This window comes from Pempheris klunzingeri, chromosome 19, assembly GCF_042242105.1.
Source record: "Pempheris klunzingeri isolate RE-2024b chromosome 19, fPemKlu1.hap1, whole genome shotgun sequence".
In the NCBI taxonomy this organism is placed as follows: Eukaryota; Metazoa; Chordata; class Actinopteri; order Acropomatiformes; family Pempheridae; genus Pempheris; species Pempheris klunzingeri.
Genome location: NC_092030.1, coordinates 325,001 through 335,000, shown reverse-complemented (window position 1 = coordinate 335,000; position 10,000 = coordinate 325,001). Strand labels below are relative to the sequence as shown.

General features: G+C 52.6%; 1 protein-coding gene across 2 annotated transcripts in view; it reads right to left on the bottom strand.

The window, feature by feature from the left end:
- Window positions 1–5,031: 5,031 nt before the first annotated feature.
- The window catches only part of nt5c2l1 (5'-nucleotidase, cytosolic II, like 1), a 7,893-nt gene continuing 2,924 nt past the window's right edge, over window positions 5,032–10,000 (bottom strand). The window contains exons 5-17 of one of the 2 annotated variants that reach the window (XM_070850595.1): window positions 9,063–9,154; window positions 8,853–8,910; window positions 8,681–8,774; window positions 8,536–8,589; window positions 8,378–8,461; window positions 8,263–8,298; window positions 8,074–8,181; window positions 7,928–7,994; window positions 6,608–6,778; window positions 6,486–6,537; window positions 6,146–6,206; window positions 5,741–5,917; window positions 5,032–5,657 (exon numbers count right to left, since the gene is read on the bottom strand). In XM_070850595.1, coding sequence (XP_070706696.1) covers window positions 5,565–5,657; window positions 5,741–5,917; window positions 6,146–6,206; window positions 6,486–6,537; window positions 6,608–6,778; window positions 7,928–7,994; window positions 8,074–8,181; window positions 8,263–8,298; window positions 8,378–8,461; window positions 8,536–8,589; window positions 8,681–8,774; window positions 8,853–8,910; window positions 9,063–9,154 — 1,147 coding nt within the window. In that variant the 3' untranslated portion in view covers window positions 5,032–5,564. Of the gene's footprint in view, window positions 5,658–5,740; window positions 5,918–6,131; window positions 6,207–6,485; window positions 6,538–6,607; window positions 6,779–7,927; window positions 7,995–8,073; window positions 8,182–8,262; window positions 8,299–8,377; window positions 8,462–8,535; window positions 8,590–8,680; window positions 8,775–8,852; window positions 8,911–9,062; window positions 9,155–10,000 lie in introns of those variants that run through there. The other variant, XM_070850596.1, reaches the window with a different exon arrangement.

Below are 10,000 nucleotides of genomic sequence, written 5' to 3'. Positions count from 1 at the left end.
ACCCTTTAGTGCCGACTGGCTGCGCAGTCAGATCCTCCTGAGTGTGGGGGGGTGGGGGGGGGGGGGGATAATGCCATTACTTCAGCTCCTCTGGGCAGGAATGCCTGATTTCACAGCCCGCTACTCCTCTGTGCGTCAATCAAAGCTGCGCCCTCTGGGTCCGCCCCTCCCCCCCCCGCACCGTGAGACCCGATCCGACCATTGATCCTCACAAACCGGATCACCCTGTGCGTCCTCGGTCCGGCTGGGACCCCCCATCAGTGTCCGGTCCTCTGACCATGGAGGGGCTTTCTGGAGGACAGTCAGTCCAGAGTCCAGAACCCGGAGCCCGGAGCCTGGAGTCCAGAACCCGGAGCCCGGAACCCGGAGCCTGGAGCCTGGAGTCCAGAACCCGGAGCCCGGAGCCCGGGTTCCCGGGGCCTCATTACTAAAGTGATGACTTGAGGGGACTGCTGGTGTGGGCCGGATCCCCGCTGCACCACGGAGGAGATAATCCGGTTTAACCACATCTGAGCTGATGACCCCCCCCCCCCCAGAGGCCAATTAGAGGCTAATTAGAGCCCCGTCAGCGCCGCGGAGTGACTAAAAGCAGTGATCAGGTGTCCGGACTCCTCACGGCCAGGGTTTTGTGAATGGACCCACCTCATCAGGTATTCGTTGCGCGCGGTGACGCTGCCCCGCGCGCAGCCAATCCGGTGTCCGGTGTCCGCGTGGAGGGGGCCGGACCCAAACCAATGGCTCCTGTGAGCGCGGAGACTAGCGCAGGGAGGGGCCAATCAGCGGGGCGCATGCAAACGAGGAATGCGCTCCGGCAGCCTCTGAATGTCAAGTAGTCAAAGATGGAGTCCGGATCCGGAGGCCGTGGGCTGCTGCGTGGAACACTCGCGCTTTTTTCTGCCCCCCGAAGCCCCCCAGACCCGCTGCGGGGCCGTGGACAGCCGCTCCGGGGCGGCGGCGTCCGTCCTCGGGGCCGCGGGCCGCGGGGGGGGCTCGGCGCTTTGTTTTCTGGACAACTTTTCTGCTTCTATAACGGATCGTCCCTCCCAGAGCAGATACTATTCATGCTTTTGGAGGAGGGGGGGGGCAGGGAGAGGAGGTGAGGTGTGTGTGTGTGTGTGTGTGTGTGTGTGTGTGTGTGTGTGTGTGTGTGTGTGTGTGTGTGTGTGTGTGTGTGTGTGTGTAAATAGTCCAGAGCTCAGGAAAAGTTTTCAGCTGCAGAGTTCAGTCCGCGCGCTCGTTTCTAAACTTGATCAGGACGCGATTTAAGGAGGGGGGGGGCTTCCACCGTGTGTGTGTGTGTGTGTGTGTGTGTGTGTGTGTGTGTTGTGCAATCTAACAAGTCGTCGGTCGGTTTCGTGGCCGCGGCTGTGCGCGGGGGGGGGGCAGCTGATGTCCTGCGGGGCGCGTGGAGCAGTGAGGAGGCTGAGCAGGTAACAGCAGGAACACCTGGGGGGGGGGGTTCAGCAGGAGTCGGTCTCTGGGCTGCTCTGGAGCCTCCCAGCGCCCCCCCCCCCTCATGCTACACATTGTGTAGGTTGTGTAACAGGCACTGAAACTAGCAGCTCCTGGTCCGCTTTAATCTGAGCTGGGGGGGGGGGCTACTTTCTGTGAAGTTTTCAGACACTTTCTGTCTCTTGCTTCTCTTCCAGAGCTGAAGTTATCTCTGGTAGTTTAGGTGGGGGGGGGGCTCTCAGTTTTAGGAGTGTGTGCCCCCCCCCCTCCCAGTCCAGATTAGAGTGCATGTCATTCAGAGGGAGAGCAGTGTGGGCCGTGCTGTGGGTGGAGGAGCTCCATCCACCTCTGAGGACTGCATCGTCCTGACCTGCCCCCCCCCCCCACCGGGGCCGAAGGACTTCCACCTCGAAGGGCCGTGCAGGAGGGGCTGAGGCCTGATCCAGAGACAGGTGGGGCAGCACAGGTGATGGAGTCCATGTTGTCGTCCGCTGCCCTTTTCCTGTTGCACTACTGGACACTGAGACGAGCAGTGCAATATTAAAAGGGCATCGGCTGATGGAGCAGAGACCCTGACCCCCCCACAGGCGAAGCTTCTCCTCTGCTGCTGCTGCGGCTTCATTTTTCAGCCTTCATCGCTAAAACGCCAAAGATTTCAGCTCAATCTGAGCGTTTAAACACCTGCCTTCTCCTCTGACCCCCCCACCCCACCCACCCCCGGTGGATCCAGACAAACAGCATTGTTGCTTATTTAAATGTGGTTGGCGTTTGGCAGTGAAGAATGGCTGTCCCCGTGTCCACGTGCTGACACATGCTGAGCTCAGCTGCTCTGACAGTGTTGCACTACTGTACCATCCATTCTAGCAGTGCAATAGTATTGTCATAGCATCTGGGCCTCGTGCTCCCTCTGAAGCCTCTGAAGCCTCTGAAGGCCTCGTGCTCCCTCTGAAGCCTCTGAAGCCTCTGAAGGCCTCGTGCTCCCTCTGAAGCCTCTGAAGGCCTCGTGCTCCCTCTGAAGCCTCTGAAGGCCTCGTGCTCCCTCTGAAGCCTCTGAAGGCCTCGTGCCCCCTCTGAAGCCTCTGAAGGCCTCTGTCCACCGACCTGCTGCACACACAGTGTTTACCTGGACTGTGTTTACAGAAGACACCCTCCTGACCCACATTTAGAGGAAAGGACCAGAGCGCATCCACAGGGATACAGCTAATGGTGACAGGTCCATCCCGTGTGGAGGTGGTTCTAATCCACAGCACGGCTCAGGGAGGAGTGGATCATTAAAGGAACAAATCAATAAGTGAATCTAAATTTAAATAAAACCAGAATCTGTCTGATGCATTTTAAAACAGTAACTTTACCAGAGCTGCTAAATTCTCTGATTAGTGAATTCTCTGTTAAATCCACAGTTTTTTGAATGGGGTTTGGTCTGAGATCTTTTTCTTTACCTGTCTTGTCGTCATACCAAACAGAAAAGAGGGGAAAGGTTGACGTGTGTTTTTGAGCATCCTCGGTGGTAGCAGGTCGATGGGGGAGGGGACGTTAGGGAGGAATGCAGGGGCAAGGCCCTCGCTCCCCCTCACGTTTTGCCTTCTCTTGTCTTTTTTTCTCTGTGTGCTGAGATTAGGTGTCAGAGCTCCTGTGCGCCTCATGTTCAGAGAAGGAAGAGACTGAAGAGGCTGGTTTGTTTTGATGACTGTCGGCCGACCGCTCGGGGGGGGGGTGGGGGGGTGTTTAACCACAGTCCAGTCGCTGTTTGAAGCTTCAGCAGCAGGACATGAGTAGTAATTATTAAAAGCAGAAAGGGGACAGGGACTGTGTGTGTGTGTGTGAGGGGGGGGGCAGGAGGAGACCTCGGTCGCTCGGCTGTGTGAAATTCTCCCCGAGTAAAGAACGTGACTTGTTTAGGCTTGCTTGCAATGCTTGCTGGGAAATCGTGGAATGTGTGGAATGGGGGCCGGTGGAGCTTCTGCAGCTTGTGACTGAGGCTCAGCAGAGAGCAGAGAGGATCCAGGATCCTGCACCAAGCGGGTTCATGTGCAGATGAAGCTCCGAGAAGTCGAGCTGACGACGTGAAGACATCTGCGTTTCATTAGATCCAGAAAAACCACTTTAAACAAACCTTTGTGGGTTCTGGTCCCGTGAAGGGTCCACGGCCGGAACGACATCTCTGTCAGAGAGTGTGCTGGGGAGGGAAATGTAAAACAGGAAATAAACAGTTTTATATTTCTAAAGAGTTTTTCTTTCATTAGTTTTGTGATGTGAGAAACAGCTGCTGCTGTTCTGTCGGCTTCTCTCTCAATAAAGATGAACTCATTAAGAAAAGTCATGTTTTCTTTTGTTCTTTGTCATTTTATTGGAAAAACAAATTAAAGCAGAAGTGAATTTAAAAGAAATCAGCCGATTGGCTCTGCTGCTGTCGTTTCAGCCGATCTGACCACTTTTAGCTGAGCTGCAGAATCAGAAAACTACAGACTGCAAAACAGCGTTTGTTCCACTAGAACCTCAGATCGTCCCCTGACCCTGACCACGGCCTGCTGGCTCCACCGGTCCGCCACAAACACCCTGCAGGTACCATCGTGTTCCCATTCAGTCACAGACTGAGTTATTGAACCTCTGAACCGGTTATTAAACAGTCCGGCTTCTAAAGACACCAAATACTAAATGTGTTCCAAATGTTTTGTACATGTAGAATGTGTTTTATATACCAAACTGTCAGCGATGAGAAGCTTCACCGACCGTCAGACATCATCCAGCCTCTAAAACAGCTCAGCTTCTCAGAGCTGAATTCAACGTGACCAGAACTGATCACTGATCCAGGAGCTGATCACTGATCCAGGAGCTGATCACTGATCCAGGAACTGATGAATGATCACAGGAACGTTCAGGTAAAGAACTCTGCACCAAACTGCTTTTATTTCTATGTGTCAGTAAACATCACACGTCAGAGAACAGAGGTTATTTTAAGAGGCCAACAGGGATAAAACAGCAGGGGGGGGTGATCTGTGCAGGTGAGGAAATAAAACAGGAAGAACATTTAAAAAAAGGAAGCGAACAACAAAAATATAAATCCAGGTGAGGAGGGAACTCCAGGTACACTCAGACAGTGTACAGAAACTGTGACACACTGTGTGTGTGTTTGCAGGGGGAGGTGCCCCCACATGCAGGGGGTCTAATTTACCTGTAAATCTAAATCGGTAAGCAGCGAGGATGGACAGACCTTCAGACAGACACACAGGCAGACAGATAGACACACAGACAGACACACAGACAGACAGACAGTGTTGCTGTGACTCACCAGATGAAGTCATGTTTGCAGTGAATAAAAATAAAGGAGATAATTTAGCTTCTTCACACACAAATTCTTGTCTTTCTATAGTTGTGGGGACACTCGTTGGCCTGCTGCCCCCCAACCTTTAACCATCACAGCCTAACCCTAAACTCAGCCTAGACCCGACCTTAACTTTAAGCCAAGTCTGACACCTCAAACTGACTTTTACAACCAGGCAGAATGTCCTCACAGTGCAGGGATGCCCCCCCCCCCCCCCCCCCCCCCCCCCCCCCACAGCAGAGGGTTAAAACCAGAGATTGTTCTCCCAGCTATACAAAGACATGTGGCATGTGACACACACACACACACACACACACACACACACACACACACACTGATCTCCAGGTCTGCAGCAGAGGGGGCTCAGTGCCCCCCAGTGGGCGACACATGTAAAACAACAGGCAGGCTTTAAGGCCCCCCTGGCTCTGGTGTTTCTCCCCTTTAGTTCAGTGAAAAGGTGCAGCACCACCTGGAGCGGCAGATCCACTCCTATGTACAGTAACCCTCTGCCCCCCCCGGTCCGTCACCGCATGCTCTTATTCTACAAACACTACAGGCATCAGGCATCAGGCACAGCACCTCACGGCCACTAGGTGGAGCAGTAGCTTAGTTTTTCCTAAAGGAGGCTGCAGCAAACCTTCGTACCAGCTCAGGTACAAACAGTCATCAGTGATCATCAGTGATCATCAGTGATCTTCAGCTTCCTCACAGTCTTCAGCACTGCAGCACACACAGAGAGGCGTTCAGGGACCACGTTCATCTTCACACCTCCTGAGACGCGCACACAACCTCAGGTGATGTTCATCCTGACGATGTTGTTGGTGACGGTGAGCTCCGGGGAAGTAAAGTCCGCCGAGTGCGTCGACACGACCTCATGGGGCATCTGAAAGAGTTCAGGAGGGAGAGTGAGGTGGAGAGCCGCCGGCATAACAAACGAGGACACGACATGTCTTTAATGTGGCTGACCAGGACTGGGGGGGCCATGAAGAGGTAATTGAAGGGGTAGTGCAGCAGGTTGAGGCAGGTGGAGGAGTACAGATCTGCATAACGCATCAGCTGGCTGGCAAACAGCGTCTGTCTGGCCCCGCTGCGCAGGAGGCTGCCCATCTGTCCGTAAGACATGTCCATCCTGTAGGTCAGCACCTGCTCACACAGACGGGAAGACACCTGAGACACACCTCACCTGAGACACACCTCACCTGAGACACACCTCAGTCCGCACGTCTTCTGTTTCTGCTGCATTCTCACTTTGTATTTTGGTTTCGGTCGAGAACAGAAAACCAGAGCAGCCTTTCATACCAAAGCTCCTCTAGAAGAAACCAGAATACCGAAGGGTCTGGACAGCCTGAGGACCCACCGTGAGGAGCTCACCTTCATCCTCGCCTGAATGGCTCTGATCTCCGGACACTCCTGGCTGCTGCTGTCCATGTGTCTTCAAACACAGGAGACAGCATCGACTTTAATATAGTTTCATTAGTTTAATAATAATAATTAGTTTCATTAGTTTAATAATAATAATTAGTTTCATTAGTTTAATAATAATAATTACTTTCATTAGTTTAATAGTTGTACATGCACTGAGGATGAATTAAAAGGTCACCCTGAACGCTAACGTCACTAATGATGTGTAGATGATGAACCAAAGCCTCTAATCATTTATCAGCTGATCATACACTCGTGATGTCACAGCTACAGAGGGACACACACTCACTTGTAAAGCTCGGCTAAGAAGACGTCGAGACGTTTCAGCTCCTCGAACAGATCTGCAAAACCAACAAAGTCACCAGGAGGATAAAACCACCAAACTGAGCCCACTGGTCCGCTGCTGCTTACTTTTCTTCTCCTCCCACACTTGCAGCTCCTTGGCGAGCTCCGGTACGACCAGGAACGTCTTCCATCCCTGCCGCTTCTTCGATTTCAGGATGTCGCCAAAGATGTGGTCGCCGACGTAGAGGATGTCCTTCCCTTTGACATTGAGCAGGTCGCAGACGATGTCCGAAGACCCTGGAGACAGACGGTGGTCAGGGGTGCTATTCCTGTTTGGATTTCTATGTTCTGTTATAGAAATTCTACATAGATAAACAAAGTTAGCATCCCTGTCTGCCTGTCTGTCTGTCTGTCTGTCTGCCTGCCTGCCTGTCTGCCTGCCTGTCTGTCTGCCTGTCTGTCTGCCTGCCTGCCTGCCTGCCTGCCTGCCTGTCTGTCTGTCTGCCTGTCTGTCTGCCTGCCTGCCTGCCTGCCTGCCTGTCTGCCTGCCTGTCTGTCTGCCTGTCTGTCTGCCTGCCTGCCTGCCTGCCTGCCTGCCTGTCTGCCTGCCTGCCTGCCTGTCTGCCTGTCTGTCTGCCTGTCTGTCTGCCTGCCTGCCTGCCTGCCTGCCTGTCTGTCTGTCTGCCTGCCTGTCTGTCTGCCTGTCTGTCTGCCTGCCTGCCTGCCTGCCTGCCTGTCTGTCTGCCTGTCTGCCTGCCTGCCTGTCTGTCTGTCTGCCTGTCTGTCTGCCTGCCTGTCTGTCTGCCTGTCTGTCTGCCTGCCTGCCTGTCTGCCTGCCTGTCTGTCTGCCTGCCTGCCTGTCTGTCTGTCTGCCTGTCTGTCTGCCTGTCTGTCTGTCTGCCTGCCTGTCTGTCTGTCTGCCTGCCTGTCTGTCTGTCTGCCTGTCTGTCTGCCTGCCTGTCTGTCTGCCTGCCTGTCTGTCTGCCTGCCTGTCTGTCTGTCTGTCTGCCTGTCTGTCTGCCTGTCTGCCTGCCTGTCTGTCTGCCTGCCTGCCTGTCTGTCTGTCTGCCTGTCTGTCTGCCTGTCTGTCTGTCTGCCTGCCTGTCTGTCTGCCTGCCTGTCTGTCTGCCTGTCTGTCTGCCTGCCTGCCTGTCTGCCTGCCTGTCTGTGGTTCAGGACTGGTTGGCAGAAAACCTTTTTTAAATGCTGAACAGTGAAATTCAAACCACACAGCTGAAGAACTTCTCTGAATCTTCTGATTACTTTCTGCTTCCACGCTTTTCTTTATTTGTCCTTGTGAAGAGAATTTGTTTTGAGGTCTGATCCTATTTTATTAACGGTCTTAATGTGAGACCTGGAGACCTGGAGACAGTGTTAAATACAGTGTCAGTGCTGAGAGTACAAACCTTCTTCATCCATTAGATGAATATAATGAAACGGTCTCACCTCCAGAGTAAACTGTCCCGTGCTGGAGGTCTCCCGTGTACGTCCCGATCCGGAGCTTTCCCGTGTCCTGCGTCCAAAACACACGGTGTGACTGAAAGCTGCCGCGCTCCGGCACCAACATGTAAAGTCTCCGGGCTCGTTCCTACCGTGTCCACCTGCCTCAGCACCGTCCCCTCTGCGAAGAACAGCGGCTTCTTCGTGTCCACGACAACCAGGTCGAAGAAGTTGTGCCAGGACGTTTTCACGCCTCCGTTCTGGGACGAAGACAAACGCTAAAGTCACATCATCGTCCGACCCAACAGTGCGTGAACGTTCACAGCGGACCGTCTGCTCACCTTCACGTTGCTCTCAAGCAGGTACTTCATGATGGCCTGGACGGAGACGCAGAGAACAGCCGTTAGGACAAGAGTCAGTGTTTCGGTGGTGTTACCGACAGGTGGAGAGTCTCACCTCCGTGTAGCTGTAGTCGCTGTTGGTGGCCAGGAAGACTTTGGCCACCTCCTTGAGCCGGGTCAAGAGAACCACGAGGTTTGGCTGTGAAGAGGACATCAGCGTTTAGAGTAATTCAACCTGTCTTTGTCAGATTGCTAAAAGGTCAGTGTCCTCACATCTTTGAAGACATATTTATCCAAATTCTTGATGGTTCGCCCTTTGAGGATCCCCTGTTGAGCACAGACACAGCGGATCAGGTACTAAACACACACTGACTGTGATTCTCCTGCCAACAGTGAGACGACGGAGCTGTTAGTTCACCGAGTCGTGGATGAAGTCCATGGCGTCTCGAACGTCCTGGAACATGTTTCTGTAGGACATGAACAAGTCGCCGTGCTGGTAACCTTTCAGGAGGCTGGAGCAGAGAGTTTACGGGGTTTAAGGAGCAATTCTGGGCTTCACTTACAACAAATCAATACAAAAAGTCTCTCACTTTGTGTATCTGGTGCATCTGGTGAAGAAGTCCACGAGGCAGGTGTAGAGGTACGTCTCTGCAGGGAGCAGGTCAGCTGGTGAGTACATTTACTCTGAAACGTCCCCTTTTTAACATTGTGTTTAGAGTCTGGGGCAGAAACCCCCCCAGAATGACACGATTACAGTGAGGGTGTAGTCGTCACAGTGACCCTCCAGGTGTGTTTGATACCTGACAGGTTGAAGAGGGTGTTGAGGACGTAGAAGCGGTCGGTGTCGTCTCTCTGGATGAACTTGTTGGGGTAGTAGTTTTGAATCTCTTCCCTGTGGAACACAAACGTATCACAGGTCAATAAAACAAACGACTGATCGTCTATTAAACACCAAAGCGACACTCATCAGTCTGTGTTGGTGTTTCTGCTGCATCCAAACTCACAAAGTCACACAGTCGGCTTTTCATTAAGTCACGTGACAGTAACAGTGTCATGATCCTCTGATCCCGTCTCTCGTGTTGTCCTGTCACTTCCGGGTTTTATTTTGAAGTACCCCTGTCTCCCTCTCGTTTCAGATGTGTTTACTTCCTGCCCTCATGTTTCCCGCCCTCTGTGATTGTCCAGCCCCTCCCTGATTGTCCAGCCCCTCCCTGATTGTCCAGCCCCTCCCTGATTGTCTCCACCTGTTCCCCATTACCTGGTGTATATATAGTCTAACCCTAACCCTGTACCAGTGTTTGTTTCTGCTTCAGGCCCGGTCGAAGAAGAAGAAGACGTCTTTGTGCATTTAGATTAGATTTTGTTTACTGTCGCTGTATGTTTAGTGTAGCCTTAGTTTTTCTTCAGTGTGAGTGCTTTCCTCTTTTCCCCCCTAATTTTATTCTGAAAGTGTTCTTGAGTCGTGTGTGTGGGCTCTTTGTCTTGTTGGCCCCAGGGCCAAAACAACTGCATAAACTGGAAATATTAAAGTGTTTGAGTAAATCTACTATCTGTATCAGTGACTTTATCAACACGCAGCACATTATTTTGCTCTTCAGATTCAACAGTAAGAAGGACGTTCAGTCACACCGACGCCCCCCCGACAGGCTGTGTTTTCATGAGCGACTGTAACGTGCAGGATGTCTGAAGGTAAGTTATTTCAGCTCGAGCACACAGAGTCTCTCCTGAGTCATCACAG